This window comes from Papaver somniferum, chromosome 4 (genome assembly GCF_003573695.1).
Source record: "Papaver somniferum cultivar HN1 chromosome 4, ASM357369v1, whole genome shotgun sequence".
Lineage (NCBI taxonomy): Eukaryota > Viridiplantae > Streptophyta > Magnoliopsida > Ranunculales > Papaveraceae > Papaver > Papaver somniferum.
This window is the reverse complement of record NC_039361.1, coordinates 69,677,062-69,704,551: the sequence shown is the minus strand read 5'-3', so window position 1 is coordinate 69,704,551 and position 27,490 is coordinate 69,677,062. Positions and strand designations below refer to the sequence as shown.

The 27,490-nt window shown below is 37.1% G+C and overlaps 3 protein-coding genes, 1 long non-coding RNA gene and 1 pseudogene across 5 annotated transcripts; 2 read left to right on the top strand and 3 right to left on the bottom strand.

Moving 5' to 3' along the window:
* Nucleotides 1-60: 60 nt before the first annotated feature.
* On the bottom strand, nt 61-2,369 carry LOC113275825 (UDP-glycosyltransferase 83A1-like). Of its 2 annotated transcripts, none has more exons than XM_026525389.1 (2): nt 1,548-2,369; nt 61-1,468 (listed from the first exon to the last, which is right to left on the bottom strand). In XM_026525389.1, exons 1-2 carry the CDS (start codon nt 2,029-2,031, stop codon nt 564-566), a joined length of 1,389 nt encoding a protein of 462 aa, XP_026381174.1. In that variant the 5' UTR covers nt 2,032-2,369; the 3' UTR covers nt 61-563. The 2 variants fall into 2 exon arrangements, with proteins under 2 accessions (XP_026381174.1, XP_026381175.1); XM_026525390.1 differs by having other exon boundaries at nt 61-1,456.
* A 176-nt stretch (nt 2,370-2,545) lies between these two features.
* LOC113275828 lies at nt 2,546-4,779 on the bottom strand (annotated as a pseudogene).
* LOC113275829 lies at nt 4,059-6,096 on the top strand. Its single transcript, XR_003323792.1, has 4 exons — nt 4,059-4,192; nt 4,302-4,724; nt 4,812-4,877; nt 5,633-6,096. It is a non-coding gene; the product is annotated as an uncharacterized LOC113275829 (long non-coding RNA).
* A 424-nt stretch (nt 6,097-6,520) lies between these two features.
* LOC113275827 (UDP-glycosyltransferase 83A1-like) lies at nt 6,521-7,130 on the bottom strand. The gene is made up of 2 exons (XM_026525392.1): nt 6,693-7,130; nt 6,521-6,602 (listed from the first exon to the last, which is right to left on the bottom strand). Coding segments are annotated over exons 1-2 (426 nt in total). The 5' UTR covers nt 7,117-7,130; the 3' UTR covers nt 6,521-6,600.
* Nucleotides 7,131-24,620: 17,490 nt separating this feature from the next.
* On the top strand, nt 24,621-25,248 carry LOC113272662 (phosphopantothenoylcysteine decarboxylase subunit VHS3-like). Its single transcript, XM_026522469.1, has 3 exons — nt 24,621-24,752; nt 24,860-24,920; nt 24,962-25,248. Exons 1-3 carry the CDS (start codon nt 24,621-24,623, stop codon nt 25,246-25,248), a joined length of 480 nt encoding a protein of 159 aa, XP_026378254.1.
* The last annotated feature ends 2,242 nt before the right edge of the window (nt 25,249-27,490 follow it).

The following is a 27,490-nucleotide window of genomic DNA, read 5'->3' as shown; positions in this document are numbered from 1 at the left end:
GTGGTGAGTGATTATACTAAGAAAAGAGGAAGTAGTCGCTGCATTCTACTAAGTACCCAACCAGGAAATGGATTTCTAGTGCTTTCTAGAATGAGTAGGACAATTAACTCTTAGGTTAACTATCTTTCGGCTATATTGAATAACATACTGTGTGGTGAAATCCAAATAGATAGACATGCTGCTCATAAATTTAACTCTTGGGGAACAATTCTATGAGTGCAGCCTGCGTAGGGATAAATAACAAGGCACAAATATAACAATTTCAAGATAAGAAAAGCACATGAAATGTTCTCGGAGAGTAAAACATGCTAGTCCAAGAAGTAGACTATATCCAATTCCCTAGGACTCAATGATTTTATTTAATTTTAAACATGCATACTTATAAGCTGACTCAGTTTTCTTACTGGATCCAGCTTGCCTAAATTTGAAGCTGACAGTTCGTTTAGAGTTTTAGCAGCAGTTTGGACTGATTTTATTGTCTGTTTTTAGCATATAAAACAGGCTACAATGTGAACTGGTTTACATCATTTCATTGTCTTAGGTTATATCGACCTGCTTTGGTTTCAGTTCTGCCACTTGCTCTTCACCGATTCGATGAAATTACTGAGATTAATCCTGGAAGAGCCTCCTTCACTAACACTCTTCTTTGATATTTCTTTGAACTCTAAAGCTCTTGCTCTTATCATTTTATCAATAAGTAAGGCCTTGACCTTGCTGATAAATTCCTCCTTTGATATGATTCCACCATCAATTTTGTTTAACTGCAAGCCAACCTTCCAGACATCACAAATGTAACTCTGGTTAAGAAACTGATCACAAAAGTAAGCCCGGCAAAGGAATGGAACTCCCATAGCTACTCCCTCCATAGTCGAGTTCCATCCACAATGGGTTACAAAGCATGCTATTGATGGATGTGCCAACACTTTCTGCTGAGGTGCCCACCCCACTATCCGGGATTTGTTTGCGACTCTTGCTTGAAAACCATCTGGACAAGCATCATTTTGTTTGTCAATGAGGCTAGGGCGTACAACCCACAAGAATGGTTGACCTGTAAGTTCAAGTCCCAGTGCTAGTTCATGAAATTGGTGCTTATCGAAAATTGTGGTGCTTCCGAAGGCAAGATAAATGACGGACTGAGCAGGTTGTTGATCGAGCCAACTCAGACAAGTTGAGTCCTCAGCCAAGAAGTTCCCTCTGAGCTGTGTTTGTTCAGCAGCAAGGAGTGGACCAACAGGAAGGAGGTTCGTGTTCAATGGATAAGTTGATTTTTCTACCTTATAAACTGAATTAATAAGATACCAATCAGCGTCTTTTATATCTCGAGCATTTGATGAAATATATCTAAACATGCTTTGTTGAACAATACTGTCACCGGTACAATTCCATGCGAAGTGGTCTGTATTCATAGCAGGCATTTCAGGAGATAAATGGATCATTTGCTGTTTAGTTGGAAGTCCTGCAAGGGAAACTTTAAGTATCTCAATAGCCGAGTCTTAAAGAATCTCATATATTTCCATATCCAGAGACAAAGTGTGTCAGTTTCTAACCATCAGAGTTTAGTATTTTTGTTTCAATCATCTGCTCAAGGTGTAGGTGTACGGTCCTGAGCCCTGCAGCAGCAGTCCAAAATCCTGCAACTGGGATTTTCATCTTCTTTGCAACTCTTACAGCCCAACCCATATGCTCATCGGCTATGACACAGGTAATCCTATCATCACTTGACTCATTTATTTCTCTTATTAACACCTCTAGATATCTTGGCATTGAACTTAAGATAGAATCAAAAACTTTAGCAAAATCTGTTCGGTTTGCTCCTGGTTCCCTCCCATCTGGAATGGAAACTAGATGAATGTTATTCTCTTTGCTGTTACTTTCTTTCGGCAAGGAAGCTACAACTTTTTCATGATTGTATTCTGTATTGACGAATGTGATTTTGAAGCCATGTTCCGATAATTGATTTGACAGCTTCATGAGAGGTATGACATGACCTTGAGCTGGAAATGGCAAAACTAGAGCATGTATTTTCTTCATTGTAACTTGAAATTCTGGCCTAAAACTTATCTATCCAGACTCACTAGGCACTTGATATATAAGGTTAGGATCCAATAGGTTTAACAAGAAAGAAAATTTTGTTTGGAAAAGAAGGTAGTTTGTTCTTATCTTTTTCAATTATTTCGACCTTTTGCTGGTTGGATTTGTGTGGAGACCAAGTTTGAGGAAACCAGTATGTTGTGACACATTAGTAAAGTGGTATTTTGCTCACCAAGTTTGACTACCTATCTACTGTTAGTTCTGGATTATTATTCCTAGGCTAGAGAGACCACATTTCTGTGGCCACAATGCTGACACTTGGCCTTTAAAGGCTGCATAGATGCAACTTGAGATTAAATTTTCAGCTGTGATAGCCTGACCTAGGACTGGTCCGCGGGTTGTCCCGCAAGAGATAACCCCCACCCACCCACCCCCACCACCACCACCAGCAGAGGGGCTGGTTTATGGGTTGGGTGGGAGTGGGGGTTGTCTCTTGCGGGACAGGCCTCGGGACCCCAGCCCACGGTCAGTCTAGAGTTTTCGTTAAATTTTGGTTAGTGTGATCTGTTGTTAAAATTTAGTTAGTGTGATGTGATCTCTTCACCATTTCAATCAGCTTCACCAAAATTTATGTTGTTCTGAAGCTTTTGACGGCATCTTGTTAATGGGGCTGGATTTGAGCGGATATCTCATCTCCATTAGATTTTCCAAGGTGATTTGCAGGTAGAATCTTGAGACTGTAATTTCTGGTTCAGAATTACAGAACATCCAAGTAGCAAGGGGTTTGTCCCAACAAAATATTAACCTTGGATTACCACCAAGTGCACCCTGCTGGCCATATGGTCTCGCCACCGAGGGTGGTTTATGTGTACATTGCTAGATTTCTTTTTTCTTTGTGGTGGATGGTGACGTGCTCACCATCCATGATCTAAGGGTCCTGATGATGCCACATCAGAAATAGTTAGCAACTAGCTATATTTTGTGTCAATTTTATTCCCAAAACATGTTCAGTTTACAATTATTAAATAATGCGTTCATTAAGTAGATATAAGTTCGATCTGGAGTCTCAAGTACATGTTAAGGAATGGATGCCAATTTTCATGATAGCAGTCTCCAACAATGGTATTGGTCGATGGGATCCACATGGAGAAGTTGCACATTCTGGACTAATAAAAAGAGAAAATGGAGATGCGGTAACCGAAAACATCTTTAAAACTGCACAAATGCAAAATTAGAAGTAGGATGATGCGTTGAGATAATACCAACATGATATCTTGGAATCACCAAATCATTTGCATGTTTCAGTCATAACTTCCAATTCTGTCACTTGCCCTTGACAGATTCAACGAAATCATTGAAATTTTTCATGGAAGCCCCTCCTTCACTAACACTGTTATTTGCTATTTCCCTGAGATTTAAAGTTTTTACTCTTATCGTTTCATCAGCAAGTAATGCATTAACCTTGTCCTTTATTTCACCCTCCGTTACTATTCCCTTGTCATTTTTGTTTAATTGCAATCCAACTTGCCAAACATCACAAATATAACTCTGGTTGAGAAACTGATCGGCAAAGTAAGGCCAGCAAATGAATGGAACCCCTGCAGTAATTCCTTCTATAGTTGAGTTCCATCCACAATGGGTTACGAAGCATGCTATAGATGGATGATCTAACACCTTCTGCTGGGGCGCCCAACCCACCATTCGCCCTTTGCTTGCAACTCTTTCTTGGAATCCATGTGGATAATCATTGGTAGACCCTTCAGTAAGGTCAGGCCGCACAACCCACAGGAATGGTTGCCCCGTGTTCTCAAGTCCTACAGCCACTTCATGGAATTGCTGCTTGTCAAAAACTGTGAAGCTCCCAAATGCAACATAAACAACAGATTTTGCAGGCTGTCGATCAAGCCAATTCAGACAGGTTATGTCCTCAGTCCAAAAGTTCCCGGTGAGTTGACTTCTTGCAAGTAATGGACCTACTGAGAGAAGGTCAGGATTCAATGGGTAGGCTGGTGCTTCAAGCTCATGGAACGAATTGCAAAGCCACCAATCAGCATCTTTACTTGCTTCGTTGTTTGAGTTTATGTATCTGAACATACTTTGCTGTGAATCCTTGTCGCCAATGCAGCTCCACACAAGGTGGTTGGTGGTCATGGGTATCATGGTAGGTGAGAGTCGAAGTATTTGTTTTTTTATAGGAACTCCTGCAAGCAGATCAAATTTTTTTGTTCATCAGTACATTATCTTAGAAGCTCATCGTATTTCATCATCAGAATATGAAGACTTGGACATTAGCTTGTACCGTCAGAATCAAGAATTCCTGATCCAATCAGATGCGGAATGTGTAAAATCAAGGCCCTAAGCCCCACAGAAGCAGGCCAAAAGAGTGCTACAGGGATTCCCATCTTCCTCGCAACTGGTACTACCCAACCCATATTCTCATCAGCTATGATACACGTGATCTTACAATCGTTGGACTCGTTTATATCCCCTATTAGTTCCTCCAGATAACCTGGCATTTTACTACACATGGAATCACAAAGCTCGGGGAAATGGTTTCGGTCGTCCCCTGGTTCCATCCCATCTGGAATTGAAACTAAATGAATTTGATTCTCCTTGTTACCATTTTTTGGTAAAGAAGCCATGACTCTTTCATGATTGAATTTCAGCTAAACAGTGTGAAAATTTCATGAGAGGTATGACATGTCCTTGAGCTGGGAATGGTATAACTAAAGCATGCATTTTCTTCATTGTTATACTCACTTCTACCTTTTATGATGCAGGTTTATTTCTTATCCAGCCAAACTCCATGACACTGAATATATATATTTGGATGGATGACTACAGAGGTAACTATATTTTTCATATATTGGTGGCATGAGTTGTTTTTAGCTGACACAAGATCTATTTGTTCTGCTCTTTTTAGCTCTCAAGTTGTGTGTCTGAGGAACCTAAGAGCATCTATAGATTGTTAAAATGTAGTTAGAGCAGTAGAATGAGACAAGAGAATTCATTTATAAGAAGCAAATAAATCTAGAAACAAGGATAACCTAAGGGAATTTAATCGGAGAAAGACGCAGAAGATAAGTGTAGTAGCATCAGACAAGAAAGAGATATAAATTAGAAATCCTTATCTTTAGTTTTAAAGAGGTTGTCACAATTCTATATTTAGAAACCTGTACCGATCAACAGACACTGGAAGACAACTAACCACGTCAAGGGGCAGGACTGTTTCAACCGTCTTGAAACTTATAAATGATTCTCTTGGGGTTGTAACCACGACAAGGAATCTTTTGTGCCTGGATTAAGTTCACAATATTTGTATCTGTTTGTCTTTGCTTTGTGGATTTACTTGGAAAACCATGAGTAGCTAAACCAAGAGGTTGATTACATGATACATTCTTTGCGAAAATCAATTTTGCATTATATGTTATCTTGATTGTTTACGCTGGAAAAGCTTAGGAATTTGACTCAGACCCGAGTCAGATTTGAGTTTGAGTGAACCACAAAAGCATAAACCACCTGATTTACTTGCATTCAGATGGAACACAAAAATAATGCTAATTCAAACTGCGTATCTTATAGCAATATTATTTGGGTGCAGCTGTGACGCCACACTTGCCTTGACACTTTAGAGCTTCAACAAAGTTGGAGAAATTCTTTGATGAAGATCCACCTTCACTCGCACTATCCATAGACAATTTCTTCAGTTCTGCAACCCTCGTCTTTATTCCTTCATCAGCAATCAGTTCTTCTACCCTACTCTTAATTTCATTTCTTGATACAATCCCGTTTCCATCTTTGTTTAACCTCAGTCCAGTTTTCCATACATCACATATATATGTGGTGTTATGGATCTGATCAGCAAAGTAGGGCCAACATAGAAACGGAATTCCAAACCTTAAACCATCCATAGTTGAGTTCCATCCAGTGTGTCATAAAACAAGCAACAGAAGAGTGAGCCAAAACTTCCCTTTTAGGTTACCAATTTACAATCTTTCCTTTCTCTGTAAAACCATCAGGGTATGCAACGGTGGCGTCAGTCATATCAGATCGAACCACCAATAAATAACTGTCGACCTGTGAGATCTAGGCCGTGTACCAGTTCACTGAATTGATCCCTGTTTAAGGTTGTGATACTGCCAAAAGCAATGTATATGACTGAATTAACAGGCTGTGAATCAAGCCAGGTTAAGCAAGTTGAATCCTCCGCCCAAAACTCCCCCATGGTTTGATTGACCTCGCTACTTCCGACCAATGGACCAATTGTTCGTATGTATGGCAGTATATCACAAGCAGCAGGCTCGAGTTTGTCAAATGAGTTGCAGAGAACCCAGTCTGCAAGTCCATTGTTCGTATGTATGGCAGTATATCACAAGCAGCAGGCTCGAGTTTGTCAAATGAGTTGCAGAGAACCCAGTCTGCAAGTTTTATAGATTTGCTGATGCTGAAGCCCATGAGAAAGAGAAGTTTACCCATGCCTTGATCATAGGTGCGAATCCAAAGGAAGTCATCGATGTTTATTTCAGGCAATGCAGGAGATATCTTGATCATTTCCTGTTTTAGTGGTGTTCCTGTAAAATTAATTAAACTTTATACTTGGAAGTCTACTTAACAACAGTAACTAGTGTTGTGAAAAAGTTCAAATCAAATATGCTGCTTACAATTCTCATCTATAATACCCGCCTCGATCAGCTTCGGAATGTGCAGTGTCATTGCTGTGACCGCCAAAGACGTGGGGCAAAACATTGCAATTTTCAGTCCCATTTTCTTAGCAGGTTCATAAGCCCAATAAACACCAGCATCAGCTATAACACAACTTACCTTCTCTTCACCGTTGTTACCACCATTGATCTCATTAATCTTCATAACTAGTTCTTCCAAATAATCTGAAGCCTTTTCTTGGTTTTGATACTCTAATCCTTCAGGCCGTGAGACTAAACGAATTCGATGAGGATCATTGTGAACCCCTTCTTTCAATGAAGACGATAAATTCGCAAGCAACTGTTTGTGTAAGGATTCTGTAATAGCAAATGTAACTTGGACTCCATTATCAACTAGTTTTTGTGAAACTTGCATCATTGGCATCACATGACCTTGTGCTGGCCATGGTAGCACCAAAACATGAGTTTGCTTCACCATTTATTCTCTCCCTCACTGAAATATAATCTTCTTTGAGTTCTTTCTCTCAAACTTCTTATATCGAGTGCATGATTGTTCCTTTTTAAGTTCGTGAAGTGAAATTGTAGTTCACTCATACACGGGTTCTCTGAATGACTCTTATGGTAAAGAAATATTTTTCTTTTTCCTCAATAAAGGAAATAAACCTATAAACATGCAGTGAAACAAAAAAAAGCACAAGTTGAATATTGATCAACGAAAAACAAAAACACACGAGAAAGATTTCACATGTGACCGAAAATGAAACCAAACCAACCCATCAACGATGAAGATCTTCACGTAAAACCAAACTCTTTATGTTAAGATGAATTATTCACGTCATCAACATCTTCAACTGAAAATCCCCACTCTGATCGATGTAGGAGTGAGTGAAGCAAAATCCAGACCTATGATACAATTACCTATTGATTAATCGATTCAACTTTGACACCAAAAAATCTGTCAGATTTTCTTGGAAATCTAACGCTTCCTTTCCTGAAATCAAGTTAAAAGCTAGGATGGCTCACTACTAGCTAATTGGTTATGGAGGACCCATGTATGCGTCAGTTTTGGCTGAACCGTCATTTGAGGCATACTGAAAAAATTTGGGGCAAAAATAGGGTTGGAAATAGTTTTTCTAGAGTACCCCTATCCATCCAATTCATAAAGACAAAAATACCCTTAAATGATTAGTGTTTAATAAGTGTTAGTTTTAATGATTAGTTGTTAATGATTAGAGTTAGTGTTAGTGTTAATTTAGGAGAGTAATTTTCTTTTGGAGAGATTGATTGGGTTATTATAGAAGAAGACGACAAAGTGGAAAGAATTTTTTTGTTTTTTGTTTTTTTTTTTTGTTTTTGAGATCTTTGTGATTGTTGATAAATGTGGAAGATGATGTTTAATATCCGTTTGCAAGTTGAATTATCCAAAAGATTGAATTTTTACAAGAAGTTCGCTTGTCCAATGTTGGGTTCGTCTTACAATTATCAGCCGAACCTACTTATGATGAACAGTTCTGATATTAGTTACTAGACGAACCTAACTGGTAGATGAACAGTTCGGCTCATTCGAAACACAATACTTGTTAGTCGAACTTCTGTTTTGTATATTTTGCGGCAACTTACAAGTTAGAAGTTCGGCTAATAAATGTGCTTTCTTGATCAACCGAACATGTTTCTGTATTTTTGATAGGTGCATTATTTACATGTTTATAGTGTCAATTCAATCCTTTTTTTAGCTATTATTCTTGCATATTACTTTTCATTACGTTTGTTTTCTATTGTGCAGCCTTTGTTTGGATGAATCGACCAAAAGAAAGGGAAGTCTACTAACGGAGAATATCAAGGTCCAAATTAAACTCATTCAAATCAATGAGATATTATCGTCATCTTCAAGAGAATGAAAAGACGAAAACAACGTAAAACGAATGAGGCTATTCCGACATCGGACGAAGAAGTTATGGCCAAAATAAAATCTTAAAACTTGAGTGTACAGAGATAAGTTCGGCTGAAAACTCATCATCACGAGTTAGCCGAACCTGGAGCCTACAAATCACGATTTTCGAAGTGTTTACAGAGATAAGTTCGGCTTAAAAGTAATCCAATCGAGTCAGCTGAACCTGACAACCACCCGGGGTAAATTTCACTTGTTAGGTTCCGCCGGGAAAAGTTGGCAAGGTATTAGCCGAACTTGACACTGTTCAGGGACATGTTTGGATGAAAAATTGACTCTATATCAATGAGAAACGGTTTCAGAAGGATTCAAAAGCCTGACTTTGAGAGCTTTATATAAGAAAATCCCTACGAAGAGATATTTCAATCTTTATCATCTCTTTACACCACATTTTATCATTCATATTATCTTCCACATCAAAAAAAATACATCCAAAGCCCTAAAACGACATGCATCAATTTTGAGAAGAAAAATCAAGTTAGACAAGGTGATAAGTAACCCATAGATAGACAAGTTTGCAAAATGACACACCCGTACACATAATATAGTTCGGCACACCCGATATTTATCAAACTGAGCCGAACACAGTACAATGGATTAACGACTATCAGTATTGAAGTTCGGCAAAAAAATGCAAAAAAATCATCAGCCGGATATTAAGGTTCGGCTGATCCGATATTCAATGTAAAACATTTTTGCAGCCGAACTGTTCTTCTTCTGAAGAAAAAACATTAAGTTCGGCTGATACATTTCAGCCGAACACGACTCTGTAACTACCAAAATGACGAAGATTTTCCAATACATCTCATTTTATTAACCAAATACGAATAAAAACAAGTGATGGGTTTGTGGGAAATACCTTTCAAGGTGCAATTTTAAAGAATCAGGGTTTATCTCTCGCTCTCCAACACCAATTAATCCACTATCCTCTTCAACTCCATCTTTTCCAAAAACCCTAGATTAAGATGCTATGATTTTGATTTTTGAGAAGAGTTGGGTTGTTCTTCTTAAAAAGGCAGAATAAAAGGGAATAAGAAAAGAGAAGAAGAAGGAATAAGAGTTTAAGTTTAAAAAAAATTAATTAATTAAGTAACGGTTAATTAGTGAAGTAATTAAGTGAGTAATGGTTAATTAGTGGGAGGGTAATTAATTAGTGGATGAGTTAATTAGTGGGAAGGTTTTAGGATTATAATTTAATTTAGTGGAAGGGTAATAACGTAATTTAAACTATATAAGGGTATTATAATAACTTAAACATCACTAGAACACCCCTTATCATCTTGCATTGGATTAAGTATATATTCCCTAAAATTTTCAGGGTATATTAATTAAATACCCTTAGTTTTCGAACCCTTCAAAAATACACCTATCACATTATAAATATACCATTTCTCTTATACATAAAGCTTATTTTCTTAAAAATAAACTATTTTAGTAACCTATTACACATAACTTTTTTTCTTCTCCAAAAAGCAATAATTTTCTTTCTCAATCACTCCACCACCGCTTCCAACTCCACCGACGGCAAATCACCAACACCACCACTCCACAACCATCACCACCACCACCACCACCACCATTTCGCAACCATCACCAACATTCCACCATCACAACTCCACTACAACTCATCGTCACCACCGCCACCGCAATTGCGACCACCATCTGCTCCAAATCCACCACCGATGCCGCCAAGTTGATAACAAAATCGAAAATTTAGAAATAAGTTAGGTCCAGATTTTTGTATAACAACCGAAGTTGATCCGGATTTTCTTATCAACAACCGAAGTTGATATCATATCCGGTGTCAACAACCCAAGTTTTTACAAAAATTGAAAACTTGGAAATTAGTTAGGTTAAGATTATGTAGCAACAACCCAAGTTGACACCAAAATCTGGTATCAACAACAAAAGTTTATCTAAATCTGGTATCAACAACAAAAGTTGATCCCAAATCTGGTGGCACCACCACCTCCATCGCCGGCATCACCACCATCACTACTTCCAACATGTGAGATAATAAATGAAATGGTTTTCATCTAAATTTTTATTAACATTGAAAGGGTATTTATATGATTCAAAATTAAATGGATTATATTTTAGAAGATGAGGGATATAATTATTGGTGGATAAGGATATTTGTGAAATCCATGAAAAGAAGGGGTATTTATACAATTTCCACCAATTTTCATGTATGCCCCAGATGAGGGTTCTTGTGGCTTATTAATCATGCTTGGCCAATGTCACTCAATGAGGGTTCTTGTGGCTTATTAATCATGCTTGGCCAATGTCACTCATTATGGTCTCTGGTCCAATGTCCAGGCTCATAGGTATGATGTCGGAACTTCGTTTACGGAGTAGTTGTGCCCTATTTATTATCTCACTTGGTCGTTAGCGAGAAAAATACACCTAAATTTTTTTAGGAAACTTTGTTGTTTGGTCCTAAGCCCACAAAGTTAGTTATAGTAGGGTCCAACCGGATTTTTTTTTATTTAGAGGTCCAAAATTAATTAAAACATCGAAATGACCATAATACCCATTGTTACCAAACGTGTGTGTTTACACATTCATTATATTGAGTACATATCTGTTACACTGATTATAAATTCGAGTACATATCTGCTACACTGCTTATAAATTCGAGTACATATCTGCTACACTACTTACAAATCTGAGTACATATCTGTCGCGCTGGTTACAAATAGAACACGTATCCGCTAAACTGCTTACAAATTCGAGTATATATCTGCTGCTTACGAATTCGAGTATGTATCTGTTGAACTGATTACAGAAAAAGTACATGTTTGTTAGAATCAATGATAAATAAATTAGAAAACGTTTTACATCACATATATTGTAGGATCATACCAATAATCTCTAGTATTTCTTTAATACAAAAGAGGTACAGTTTTGCATGATTGAACAGGGTGACATAACCACTAAAAAACTAACCAACAAAATTAATGTCCATAAGAAGCTACTGAATATCTACAGCAAACCCTGAAAGTGATTATCAAGGATCGAGTGATACATAGCAAACTAGAGTAACATATTAGGATGCTTTGCACAAATGAAAATGTAACAGACAACATTTCAATTTTCTTACCACACAAAGAAGCTGTCGCTTTCCAGGAGTATCGGCTCCGTGGTTGCTAAATTTTGCTTCCAGAACCGCTATTAGCGCAACATTATCCTATACAAAATTGAATGGACAAATAGAATAATACAAGGAGTAAGATTCTGGGAAAGAATCTAAGCACCAACTAACTGCATAAGAGACTCCCAAAGAAGAAAAATCACCTTAAGAAGTTGAGACAAAGCAACTTTCTTCTGAGTGATTGGGACCAAAACATATGTCAGTGACTGAGCAGCCTTGTTGAATTCGACCTACATACAAAAGTAAACTGTTTAACATGTGAACCAACAGAGTAACAATAATTCAAAAGAAAGTCTGTCATCTCCAAACCTCGTATTTCTTCACATGGGAAAATCTGTCCCTTCGGAAAAATGTTGCACAACCATCGATAGCATAAGTCCCGGTGTAAACCTACAGTGAACAGATTCATTATCACAAACTGAATATTTGGAGTTTATGACCATTAAATCAAAAATGTCCGCAAGCAAACCTCTGTTGTCTTCTTCTTATAGAGAGCTTGATAACCATGTTTGTCCAACTCAGGGGAGAAAAACTCATCAAAATGATCACTTTGAACCTGAAATAAGAAATGATTAGCTTTGTTGCAACTAAATCCTTAACTTAAGGATTGGCTATGTGGACATAATCTTGAATCCAAGCTAATACAGCAATTTCATATCTAAATAACTAATATGAGACAAGAATAGTCTTTTTCTTATTTAGTATTCCAGTTCATTATACATGCACTGGAATACCATGAAAAGGAAAAACCAGAATGGCTTCTGTCAAAATTATTTGATGTAAGAGAGAAGTTTGTATCAGTACGTCATATATGTACTGCATATTCATGAACTAAAAAATCAATTGCATGTCAAGAAGAAGTGATGAATCCATGCATATAACTGAATCAAAGCACATACTTCAGTATTACACATACGTACTCATGGATCAAACCCAAAAACAATAGCAAAACTCAGAAATATAAACGAATCAAAGCACATATTTCAGTATTACACATACTTACTCATGGATCGAACCCAAAAACAGTGGAAAACTTTTGAATATAACCGAATCAAAGCACATACTTCAGTATTACACATACGTACTCATGGATCGAACCCAAAAACAATGGAAAAACTCTGAATATAACCGAATCAAAGCACATATTTCAGTACTACACATACGTACTCATAGATCGAAGCAAAAAAAATGGCAAAAATTTGAATATAACCGAATCATAAGAATTTTGTATCAGTACGTCGTATACGTACTGTCAATTCATACACAAAAGAAAACTGTATCAAATCTAAAAACATAATAGCATCATGAAAATCGATTTGATCTTCATAATACAATCGGAAAAAAAATCAAATGAAGAAAAACGAACAAAATAATCAAAAAAGATGATTAAAAAACATACCCGGAAACACAAACAAATCTTCTCGTCGTAAATCATAACGATGCATCATCATCATCATCTTCTTCTTCTTCTTAATAAATTGAGTTTCTGTCAGTACGGGATATATGTACTGTTGCTTCATATACAAAAACAAACTGAAACACATCTAAAACCAACAAAATGGAAGTGGTATAAGTAAATCTAACAATGAAATGAACAAAAAATATGATTATTCATCTAGATCTGGTAAATAATCAACAAATCAAACATGGAGATAGAAAAGCGTAATCAAACACAACAACGATTCGATCGTGAAACCCTAAAATAAACATTGATTTGATAGAAACGAGAAAGATTGAAGAATTTTTTTTGGATCTGTACAGAATCCATTTGCAGCAGCAGTGAGAAGAAAGAGAAGAAGAAAACGAATATGAAAGGTTAATGTTCTTCTCGTGCTTATAATCCCTGTTAAATAGGGAGGGTTATTTGTGATATTTTTAAATTTCGCATTAGTTATCCCGCACGTGTAAGGACCTGGGCTTAAAAAGTTAGGTCCATTTTTATGTTTTCTCTTAATTATGGACCTCTGTTTACTGGGCTTTAGTGGGTGGACCTGCCACTAACTAAGAACACTATAATAGGATCTATAGGTAATTCCTACGTTTTTTTAACAACTTACATGGTTGGGCAAGTTTATTTTCTATGAAAAAAAAAGAGATAGGTTCACTATAATGATTCAAGAAGACTACTCTTAACACTTTGTCTGTTTACTCCTGACTCATCGGAGACGTCTAGATCTGACTGAAATCATCTGACTCAGTATGTTTGTTTTTGAGTTAGACCTGATTCATCTGACTCAAACATATATGAGTCAGTGGCTTGGTCCCATGAGTAGGGGCGGAGCCAGCCCAGTGCAAGGGTGTGCACTTGCACCCCCTGCCCAGCTGGCTCCAAAGTCTGTTCTAGCCCAATTAGATATTTTTTTTGACATATATCCTATTTTTGCATTTTTGCACCTCCTAAGAATTTTTTTTGCACCCCATAGCTATTTTGCACCCCCATTCCATGATTCTTGGCTCCGCCCCTGGCCATGAATCAGGGATAGTAATTCCATACATGATTGAAACGAGTCCGAGTCAGGGATTAAGTCTGAATCAGGAATCGAGTCAGATCAGACTCAAAACATAAAACAAATGGTCTGACATCTGGCTCGCAATGAGTCACGAGTTACAGATGGCGAGTCAACAAACAAAAATGGTGTAAGACTTTTTAATTAAAGTTTTATTGGGAATTCTCATGCCACAATAGAATAAGCTAACTTTTTTTTCTCATTTAGTATGAACGTTTTCCGGTCTCTCTCGCTCCCTTATCACGGATATGCCTTAAACAGGCTAGTGAAGAATCCCTTTTATAGGCTCTTGGTTGCGATATTGGTCGCTGAATCAAGAACCTATTCCGTGTTGTAAGAAAATAACTTTATCGTGAAAGTCTAATATGTAGGCACATTTAACGTGGTCATATCCTGTGTGGATTTGTTTAAAGCTACTCCATGTGAAATTGAGATAATGGCAGTTTTCCAACCGTGTATTGACTATCAACGTAATAGTAGTTCCATGAAGGAATAGCTCCACGAATCTATGGTCATCATGTCTGTTTGATTATCGTGAGTGCTAGTCTTCTGAAGAGAAATCTCACGGACGTAGAAAATCTCTCGAATAAAGTGAAATCGAACATCATGTGCTTGTCAATGCATGGTGAACTTGATTCTTTGTTAAATGTATATCACTTTGGATATCACAATCAATGTATATCACTTTAGATATCACAATAGAATTCTACATTGCCTTGAGAAATTCTTAAATCATCAACTGAACCTTGTAACCACAAACTTCCTTGATAGCCTCTTTAACTGCCAGATGTTCTGCTTTTCTTGTAGATAAAGCAACTGTTGAATGCAACATAGATCACCAATGAGATGGACCAACAACAGAAACAAACACGTAATCTATTATAGACTGTCGTTTATCGAAGTTACCCGCGTAATATGAATAGAGATAACCTAGATATAAGAACCCAAATTTGCATCTCTCTGATACACTAAACCAACATCCAATGTGCCACACAGAAATCGCAATATCCATTTCATCTTCAAGTGTTCTTTCGTAGGGTTAGCCATATGCCTACATACCATGCTGACTACTTTACTTGTCAAATATTTGGACGAGTGCAAACCATTGCATACACAAGACTACCTACCGCACTCGCATAAGAAACCTTTTTCATGTAATTACGTTCCTCATTTGTTGATGGAGACTAGGGATGTCAACGGTACCTATCGAAATGGTAAGTGGCTCAGTCGTTATCGTTTCCGAAAATTTCTATCGGAATTCCAATACCGATAATTTCTGGCGGAATTCTCAAAATTCTAACCGACACCGTTTCGTTAATATTATCGGATATCGGTAAAGTTACCGATAAATATTGTTATCTGACATATTTTTACATAACCATTTTTTCATACTCAAATTTCCTTCAAAATAAAAAGTTTTCAGTTCAAAATCCCTGCCAAACCCAAAGTAAACGCACACAAATGTTCCAAAATTGTTTAGTTACATGTTCTTGCAAAAAAAGAAAAAACACAAAGAAATTCAAAAACAGTTGCATCCTGAAGGTGATTACGATTTGATAGCTTTATACACTATCGGTATCGGTAATTAACCAAACGGTATGTGCCTCATCCGATACCGCTTCGTTAAGATAATAATCACTGATAAAATTCCGTTACCGACTTCTGATAACCGTTATGTCGGCAAATTACCTATAGGAACCCAGTTTACTGATAACGGCTATTGGATATCGGTATCCCATTGACAACCCTAATAGAGACATATTCACATGTAGTTTAGTATAAGATGTCAAAGGAGCGGCAACAAACTATGAGTTTTTCATCCCAAAACGTTCTACAACCTTTTGTAGGTATTGCCTTTGAGTAAGGCGCACGCATCATTTACTTGTGTCTCTAACGATTTTCATCCTAAATTTTTTATGTGTTGGACCTATATCTTTCATTTCAAGCTCTCTACCAAATTCAAACTTGAGCCTATTAATTTCCCCCATGATTATAGTAGTAATAATCATATCGCCATCATAAAGAATTAAGAAAATAAAAGAACCCTATTATATTCTCATGAAGTATACACAGTGATCAAATTCACTTAGCGTAAATCCCCGATAAAGCATATGAAGTTATTGAATCTTAAGTACCATTATCAAGGCGAATGCTTTAATCCGTACAAAGATTTTTCAAAATTTTATACCAATTTTTTTTTTACCAACAACTATATAACTTTGAGGTTATGACATGTATATTTTCTTCTTTAAGTATCCATGTAAGAACACAATGTCGATGTCAAGTTATTTTAACTCAAGGTCAAAATACCCCACCATAGCCAAAAGGACCCAAATAGAAGTATGTTTTACCACCGGGATAAGATTTCATGGTAATCAACACTTTCAAGTTGTGCATAACTATTACCTACTAATCGCGCCTTACGTCGTACACCATCGTTGGAGCTCGACACACCATCTTTTTTGGTAAAAACCCACTTACAGTTACTTGTTTCTTAGGTAACGGTACAAATTTCCAAGTTTGATTTTTACGAAGAGATTGCATTTCCTCTTCCATAGAAAACTTTGAATACTCCACACAAGGATCCCTTAGCGCCTCTTTGTAATTATAAGCACTTCATCAAACATTGTTAATGCAAAAGCCATGGTGTCTTGTAATCGTGTTGGCTTCATAATGACTCTTCTTAGTCTATCACGTGCAATCGATAGTTGTTTTTGTTGTTGTTCTAGGTTCACTTCATTAGGAACCTCCTCATCTATAAATGTACTTTGCTGTATTTCTTCACTTATAGTATCATATGAAATATCAAGATCCGAAACTTGATATCCACTCTATCTACTTGGCTCCACCCGCGAGTCAACCATACCGAAGGATAATATCGATAACTCATCAAAAGTAACATCTCTGCTCGCTAAAAATGTTCCCATCTTCAGAAACCAAAACTTGTATCCCTTAACACCTCTTTGATATCCCAAGAAACTACCTTTATTGGATCTTAGTTCAAATTTATTATTCTGCAAATGCAACACATCCAAAGATTTTAGGAGAATTTAACAAAACTGTTTTATTGGACCATAACTCATATGAAATCTTGCAGTTGAAATCCCTTGATGCTGATCTGTTAATGAGAAAACATCCAGTATTCGACGTACCATCCCAAAAATCTCCACCCAATTTAGAACTGGTTAGCATACACCATATTCGTTCCATTAAGGTGTAATTCATTCTTTCCGCCGCCCCATTCTATTGAGGTGTCCTTTTCACTGTAAAGTGCCTTACGATGCCTTCTTTCTAACAATACTCTATAAACTGATTATATTTATATTCCCCGTCATCATCCGAATGAAGATATTTGAGTTTCCCGTCGGTCTGCTTTTTGGTCATCGCTTTCTACTTAAGAATATATCAAAGACTTAATCTTTAGATTCCATAAGGTAAATTCACACACTCCATGTATAATCATCAATGGAAGAGACAAGATACTTTGAGTCTCCAAAGGAAGTAAATATTTAAGGTCTTCAAGCATCACTGTGCACATAATTAAGTCGTTTCGTAGTGTTATGAACTGAATTTCCTAATTTGATTCGATATTCTTTGCCAAAAATGTAGTGTCTGCAAAATCCCAATTTCACAGACTTAATACCACTAAGAATTCCTCGCTTAATTAAGTCATACCATTTTTGCTCATATATCCTAACCGCATATGCCACTGTCTTGTGACAGATAGCTCTGATCCTGCTACTTATTTAACAACAGCTCTTCATGTTGTTGTGCCTCCATCTAGATGATAAATATTTCCTTGTTTGTTTTCATTAATTAATACGAGCATCCCATAAAGAATTTAAAGATCTCCACCTTTGACAAAAATTTGATAGCCGCTTGGTCCAAAGATCCCGGTGAGATGATATTTTTACGAAGTTCAAGAATATGTTTGATATTTGTTAAGGTCCTTACAACACCATCATGATTTTTTATTTTTATCGTACCAATACCTACAGTTCTATAAACATAATTATTATCTATCAAACTGAACCGACGTTCAATTCCTTATATGTAGTAAATCAGTTATTATTGGAACTCATATGATATGAACATGCAGAATCAAGAATCTAACTATGCACATTATTGTCGTGAAAAGTTGTTAGAGCATAGCTCGGTCGAACCTGCCAAGCGTTGGTATGTCAAGTTTGGTTATCATATTTTAGTATCAAAACTCATCTAAAGTCGCTTGAGTAAATACTAGAGATAACTTCGTTTAGGTTAGACTAGAAAGTCTAGGAATGTTGAGACGTACAAGTATTACTCCGAAGACCTGAAGAAAGTGAAGAAGTAACGACTGCAACCATGACATCATCCTTCCTCTTGAGGTTAGTAATATTGACTTGATCTCGTTTTCATTCCTAACGTATCTTTCAAGTCGTTTTAGATTGAAAACATAACATGCGGAGATATATACATGTGAAACTCTAGTGTTATACTTGGTCATAATAGTATGATCAAAGTATTAAGGAATTATATTACGATGTATAACACTTATATTTTGAACTTCGTAAATATGACATCGACGTAATCTATTGTATATGGTTACTTGATTATGTGTGCATTATATAGGTGTAATTTCATCCTAGAAAACTATGTATTATTACATTAGTTTAAGGAAGTAGACATATGAACTTGTTTCATAATGGAAAGGGAAATCATGATGTGTTGATCTGGTTCTTCATTGAATATTTTGATTGATCAATACAAGATAACTAGGTAGAACCAATCTTAACTTTGGTAGAGTTATGGTATAACCGTTCATAGCCTATAATATATAGCTAGTTGTAATCGGTCACAAGTTACTTTAGAAATCATGGTGTAACCGATCACAAGCTATATTGGAATGCAAGTAGAAACCGGTCACAAGTTACTTTGGGATCAAAGGTATAACCCGTCACAAGATGGATTGTGAAGTTAGTTGTAGTCGATCACAAGCTACCTTTGGGAAGCAAGGTGTAACTGGTCACAAGTTACTTCGGGAAGCAAGGTGTAACCAGTCACAAGCTACTTTATGGAGCAAGGTGTAACTGATTACAACCTATCTTGGGAATCATGTTATATCCGGTCACAACATATTTTGGAGTGAGGCCATAATCGTTTCCATGAGCAAAACCAAGTTTCCATGGTTCACATATTTCTTCATGATGTGAGTGAATTAGGGTTTTGGGTTTGCTAAGATGAGAAGCTTCTTGATGTCGACATTATTTAAACATATACATAACTCTAACCGTTCAAAGATATTCCTTGATACTAAAGGTGATCCTGTACCGTAAAAGTGAAAAACATTTAATTATGATTTTCATCATATATGTTTTAATTACCAGCAATTAAAGCATATCCTCTGAAAAATATCATCATTTCATGTGCTAGACTAATAATCGAATTTTCATGAAAGTTTTCGGAAATATGATTTGGCATTTAAGTAGAAATAATAAAACCTAAATTAGGTACTTTATAGTGAATGTATTGATAATATTTTCGGTTTTGGAATTTCCTTGTTGTCAAAACAACCCTGGACTATAAATAGTTGAGTTTGCATTTCTTTCAAACTATCCTAAGAGCCTGGAAAACTTCATTCGTGTAGTTTCTGGTGGAGCCGTCTATTCGGAGAGGAAAGTACCCTGATTAGGAGAAATCTCTTACGACCTCCCGTTTAAAGACTTCTTTGGGATCAAGAATCTCGACGAGTACCGTTGGTGGGAACCTAGATAATTACATTGTTATTTTAGTTTTCGATTATTGATTTGATTGACTAATGGTTGTTGAAAATTTGATTGCACCTAGTTTGTTTATCCTTGAGAACCTTTTCTTTTGATATAAGTGTAGATGGAGAAAAACTATTTGCTGGTTTTTTAGGGAATGGAAAGACGACCGAGCAGACGGAGGCTCCTCAACCGAGCAAACTGCCTAACCTAAATTAAATGCACTGTACGTGAGTGATTTAAGTTCGAGAGATCAATCTGTAGGACTCCGGCCTAAACCAAGACAATGGTCGTTCCAGAGTCAATTCGCTCAAAAAGCGGGAATAGGGTTGATCTGTAGGAGGGAAGTTAAGAAGTGTGTGAGATGAATGATGATCGAGGATTGTGAATGTATGTTAGTTTTCTGTAAAGTGTTGAGTTCAAACAAGTTCTGGTTGATTGATTGAATTCTTGAGTGATTTCTCGGAATTGTTTTGTTGTTCAATTGTGGATTCAGAGACTTATTTATATTATGGGAATGTAAACACATTGATCTCCAGTAAGTGTGACGGTTTTTCGAGCGAAAGAGTGGGAGAGTGGGAAATCATGGTTGCACCAGTTCCTCGTACGTGAGAGGGTTGGTTGATTGTCCACCCATTACTTTGCTAACTCCCTCAACTGCTTACACGATTTACTCACATTTCTCATCGTGGATGAACACACGTGTTGTAGGCCGCCAAACTAAAACCCTAATTAATACCCCCCATGTGACGTGATTGATGTCTCACGTACGTGGAGTCTGCAAGACAGACATGTATTTGATTAGTCAGTCGTTGACTTGATTAGACGATGGGTCTAAGTATTGTTCAGTATTGTTCAGTGGAGCATGATTTTCGAATGCTCTAGGATTCATGGATCAAGCGTCTGCTAGGACGCATAGTTCTCGAATGAATGATGTTGATAGTCTGAGCAAATATTGCTCGTATGATGACTTGTTGAATATTGATGGTTGAATCAATATTCGAGCGTCTGAGCAAGTATTGCTCTTTCGATGGATTACTGAATATTGATAGTTGAATCAATATCTGAGAAAGTATTGCTCATTCGATAAATTACTGAATATTGATAGTTGGATTAATATTCGAGCATCTGAGCAAGTATTTCTCATTCGATAAATTACTGAATATTGATAGTTGAATCAATGTTCGAGCATTTGAGAAAATATTCCTCATTCGATAAATCACTGAGTATTGATAGTTGAATCAATATTTGAGCATTTGAGCAACTATTTCTCATTCGATGAATTATTGGTAGGGTGACCGAATAAAATAATAATAAATATTAGTAGACGGACCGAATATTGTATAATTAATCTAGATGTTGATTGCTGGACCAACATAAAATTTTAGTGTTTGAACTTGCTCAGAATTATGATTTGTAGAGCGTTTGTTCGAAACCCTAATTTTGATCAATTGTTTATCAATTAATGATTTACTGAAAGTAAGTCACTGAGTGAAGGAGGGACCGACTACATGGGATAATGGACGAACATGTAGCACCCAAGTGCTCGAGTGAGCATGCACCAAAGTATTTTTTTGATCAGTTGGTGAAAGAATGATCAAATGCTGGTTTAATCATTTATTAAAATAGTGCTCGTATGAGCGTTAGGTAGTAAAACCTAATTATGGAGAGATGAGGGACCAACTAAGAGGAACCAACTAAGAGGGACCAAGAGGGCATGGGACCGGACCTTGGTGGTCGTGGGACCGACTGACGGTCGTTTGAGCGAGTCCCGAGTTTGTTGGAGAGAGTGTGGACCCAATATGAGCGATTGTTAGCAAATTAGGTCGAAATTGTGAAGATGTGTGGGACCGTATCCTTGCAATCCTTAGGGTTGGCCTTGATCGGTCAAGGTAGCATGACCATGTCACCATGATGTCCGTGTCTCAGTCCTGAGAGTTTTGGTATTTTCTGGTGAGCGATTGAGCAGTATTTTGGATTTTTAGAAGAGTTTGATCTTGACTGAAACTCTCAATTTTGCTCGAATGAGCAAGCAGAACTTTGCTCATGCGATTGATATTTTGAGAATATTAAAATAATGATATTTTAGACGTGAGAAGCCTAGTCGGTCGAGTGACCATTTGATTGTTTGGCTTTTTCATGATTTGAGCAATATTTGAGAAAATATTGAAAAACTAGGGTTTTCGCTCAAACGATAGAGTTCCATGAGATGATGGAAAATAATAATATGAGAAAACAAGGGACTGTGAGGTGTTGGACCGGCCACGGCTAGGTGGCCCGGGTCCCGTGACACCCTTCCATGTTTATATTTGATAAAAGTATGGATAAACTAAGAGTTTCGCTCAAATGAGGGAGTTTGCTCAAGTGAGGGAGTCTCCATGAGATGAGGGAAATGATTTATTAAAATAAAATAAAACAATGAAAGAGGGGGACCGACCACGGCGGCATGGCCGACCGACCGATGGGCCCGGTCCCACTTCTCTTGTTTATTTTGTTTAATATTATTTTCCTTCATAAGTTGCTCGTTTGTCCATATTTTTGAATGATTGTTCATGCGTTCGGGTGCTCGTTCGTGCCTTATTGTCAAGTACACTTGCACCATTTTCTCGGGACTTAGTCGATGATGGCTCAGATGCCCGATTGTTGAATATTTATTACTAATTCATGAAATTCAGCTGGGAATAATCCATGAAACAGAGTAATAAAATGAGTTGAGTATCTATTACTAATCCATGGAATCCAGCCGGGGGATTCAGGGAACGGAGTAATGAGATAAAATGGTTATCTATTATTAATACATTGAATCATCCGGGGATCTCCATGAAACGAAGTAATGAGACAAAATAGATTATTTTCTAGGAATTCAGTTGGTGAATGACATGCTAGAATTAATCTATTTGTAGAATCAATATGAGATAGTTGAAGCATCATATTCGTTCTGAGGGGGTGTATATTCAGGGAACAACGAGCGACATTGCGTCCTGAAGGCATTAAGCTCTCTAACAAACAATTATGTCTAAAGAACCGCCTGATTCTATACAAAATCTCTCTACATAGTCAGGGAACAACATGCAGCGTGACGTCCTGAAGGCGTTAAGCTCTCTAACAAACAATTATGTCTAGAGAACCTCCCAATCATTAAGATTCTATATAGAGGTGGGTCTCTCTATGTAGTCGGGGAACAACATGCAGCGTGACGTCCTGAAGGCGTTAAGCTCTCTAATAAACAATTATGTCTAGAGAACCGCCCAATCATTTGATTCTACATAGAGGTGATAATGAAATGTGCGAAGCATCGAACGCTCAGCTGGGAGGCCTTTTGAGAAACATATTCATCATAGCTCTGAGAGGAATGCTCACACAGTCAGAGATCATTAAAATGTTCACGGATCATAAAATATGAATCGTCACATGCGTTCCTAAAGCCGGGTCAGAAACATGCAATATCATAATTTTACGATTTTATCCCTTGTCAAAAATCCACCATCAACATTAAGTCCCATGCTTAATGAGGGACAGCAATGTTCTGCAGTAAGCAATAGATGGTGATTTTCCAGTAGACGAGATAAGTAGTTGAATTTAGTCGTACAAAGGCATTTTCAGAATCCCCGATTTTCTCCAATGATGTCATGTACGAGCAAATGCCCAGATAAGGACTTTGGTAATGTGATATATTGTGATCTCACGAGTATGGAAAGACAAGGAAATGCTGATTTGATCGGTCAGGTGTCTATTTTTGGTCGGTTTAGCGCTTACGGGCCTGGCCCAAAAAAGGCAATCATTGTTTTATTAGGTTTTTGGAAACAAAAATTGATATAAAAGGTAAGAGACCCTAATTTTTTTTTTTACAGTGTGTTATTCATGATTTGTTCATAAATTTTTTTTTCGTATGTGTGCATGCATGCGTAGGTTTTATGAAAATTTCATTTTTAGCAAATAGTCGTCCGTCCGTCGGTTTAGAAAACAAACGATAATCCCTAAATTATGAGAGATTTTTTTATCTTTTTCTTGAAATAGACCTGCATCTAATGATAAAATCTTGTTTATGAGCTTCCATGAAAGTCAAAATTTATTTAGAATACGTGGACCTTTGTAAAATAGAAAAAGACCCGTTTGATAGACGAACACTCATTCGAGCGAAAAATTTATAGACGTTACCTGCTCCCGTAAATTTTATTTTCTTGTTCTGAAATTTACGTGAGTTAAATTTTATAAAAATCAAATTTTGATTTTTCGAGCAATTGTTGAAAGCAAACAATTACGTCTGATGAAATACAATTTTGGCGAATTTTGCGATTTAATAGTGTATGCACGAAAATAAAATTAATGAGTGTTCACTTGATGGGAGTCGCTCACACGGTGAAAATTATGTGAATTGTTCACATGAAAATCAAGCTGATTTTGAATAATGAGTTTTGTTCGTCGTAGGTCTTAAAGGAACGAACAAATCCTCAAGATTCTGCATTGTAATCACTATATCTAGTGAAATTGTAAATAGATAAGAGTTGGAGAGTTACCATTTTAACGCGTATTGTTGCCAACTTGTTTTGACTCCAGCATTTTTGGTGATAGCTAATGGCGGATCCTGGTGATGACCACGTCTCTGACTCTTCTGGGAAATGCTCCAGAAATACTAACCCGAAGATGAAAGATTTAGCAGATGCTCATGCAAAGGCTGATCAACCTTTAGACAGGGCGAGAGAACTGGTACGCGGCATGCCTCTTCACCATCTAGGAGTGTTTCGTGACAAAATGTGTGAGTTCTTGAACTTTGTGAATGCGGAAGCAAAATTGAGACGTGTGAAATATCTCAGAGGAAAAGAGCTGAAAATGAGAAGCTCGCAATTTATCGGCAGAAGCGACGTAGCAAACAATGTTAGCAGAAGATGTATTTCGATCCCATGTTGATAGTGTAGCTCCTGATTTAGATGCAGACGAGGTTGAGTCTGCCTGGAAACCTCTTGAGCACAGGATCAAACCACATGAATCCGGTATGAGAGATGAACCGTTAGCCAATGGATATCTCCGAGTCGAGTATGAAGAAGATGAATACTTAAATGTGATGGATGATGATCCTGAAGACCAATTGGAAGAAGCTCCCAGTAAAGATTCTGATAATGACTCTGAGGAAGAATTTGAAGAAGACTCCATGGAGGATGATGATCCTGAAGACGATGATGGATTCGATGAACCTGATAACTAGTCTTGCTTGCAATCCTCCTGAGTAGTTGACCATTTTATTTCTTGTAGAAGTAGATGTCTTGATCATTTGAGCAATTTTGTAGATATTGAATTAGGATTTTCGAATGACAATCTTGTCCATATTCATAAAAGATTAATCATAACTCCTTATGGTATCCTTCTGTTCATATGTTGAAAATGCTAGACCCGATATACATTGTTTGAGTTGAAGAAACATGTGATATGCACAAACGGTCGACTCGAATTAGTATGCCTTGACCTTATCCAATCATGGTCACAGGCTATCAGTCCCCAGTATGATTACTTTTCTTCGTGCAATAACCTTTCTTTTCCGTGTAATTAGGATCATAACACAAATATTTGTTACCTTGTTTCAGAGTTTTGTTCCATCGACGGTTTTCTGTCTTGCTCCCTGGCGAACAATTCAAGAATCCAGCACCGATGAAAAAGTTGATATAAGTATCTCTTTCGTGCAAGCGATTGTGGCATCTCCTTGAATGAAATAATAATAATTGTTGTTGATGTATCCAGGAGAAGATTATCGCGGATAAATAACACATTGATGATGCACATTCTTCCTTGGGGAATGAGGAGATGGAGAACCTTCAAAACCCGGAACCGAATGGAGATGATAATGTTACTAATGATGGTTTCGATAACATCAATCCTTCGAGCGGATTAGAAACCCTTCAAGTAAGTATTACTCTTGTACTATCTTCATAGAAGTATGAAATTGCTGATTTGTGAATGAATGAATAAGAATCCATGTGAATACACGAGAAATTTTGCTGAAATATGTCACAGAAAATCCAGAATTCAGCCTTTTAGTAGAAATGTTGTAGAATCTTCATCCGATGTCATATTTTTACGGTCTACCCCAGTTTTCTCATGCCCAGTAAATTTCCAAGCTTTAGCAAAGAAGCTTTTTGAGTTTAGGGGACGAAATCGGTGAAACAGTAAACTTCCAGGAGACTTCCAGAAAAATTTCAGCTGGCATGTAGTCCAATGTTTCGGCCACACCTCTTTGCTCATTCATCCAATTGTTATGAAATTTTGATATGCTGTATAGAATATCTATGCGAAGATAATGGTATATGAGTCAACCTTATATTCCTTACCAATTTCTACCAGTTCGTCGTCTTATACAAGGCAGTGTAAAATCTCCTCAGATGAGCTTATTATAAAACGTGCTTTTATGACTTTCAAACCATTTGCTCATGTCTTGAATGTATAATAAAGAACTTAGATGATGTTAGTTCACTTACATGTTTGGTTTTATGATTGCCTTTTGATTTTCATGCTTAGAGCATCCTAATCCGGTGTAATCTTCATATTAGGTGTCGAATGTCGAAGTAGAGAATAATGGGGACAATGATGATTCAAACCATATGGTGAATTGAGTTGATGATGTTACCATATCTGCACCTCAATGTCATTAGAATGTTTATACTGAAGTTTTCGAAGAGAATGAAGCTCAAATCACCATTACTTCATAGGGGTAGAAGAAACGGGACCCAGAATGGAAGAGATTGCTCCAACAACAGAAGAAACTGTTCCTACGACTGCTGAAGTTTCTCCAATGATCGAGACCCGGATGATTGTGCATAAGTATTCTACTGCAGGGGTTGTTTGTGTTCCTTCATTTGGTGAGTTACTCCCGTATCATGAAATAGTTGGTGGATTTAGCATTCCCATTGTATATGCTGGCATGTATGAGGAGCTATGGAGGAGGTATGGTCACATTGTTGTTAACAAAGACCCCAAACAAAGTTACTTATTGACAATGCAAGTGGGAACCATCTTACAAGTCATAGACGACATACGAACCAGAGCTAGAAGTACCTTCACTCCAGATGTACTCTTTAATTGGGAGTACAACCTGAAGAATTCTGAGGAACTGGGTTTCAACGTGGGATGGCTTCATGAGAGAATTGAAGCCAAATAAGCAGTTGAGAAAAATGTTCCTCTGACCAGTGATGTTGTGATGAAGAAGGAGGCTAAGATCACTTAGTTGATTAAAGAATTGAAATTGGAGAAAGCATCCTTGCGAGACCTGAGGATTGCAGAGGAGCAAAATCTTTCTTTGTTGATTTCCTTTAACTTTCTTTCCATAATCCCTTGAACCTTGAACTTCTGAGAGATGTGAGGCTTTATTTCGGTTTTGATTTTTTGATTGGTTTTGGATAAGTGAGTGATTGAGGATTTTCTTTTAGATTTGATGGAGATTTTTCTTTAAATAAAAG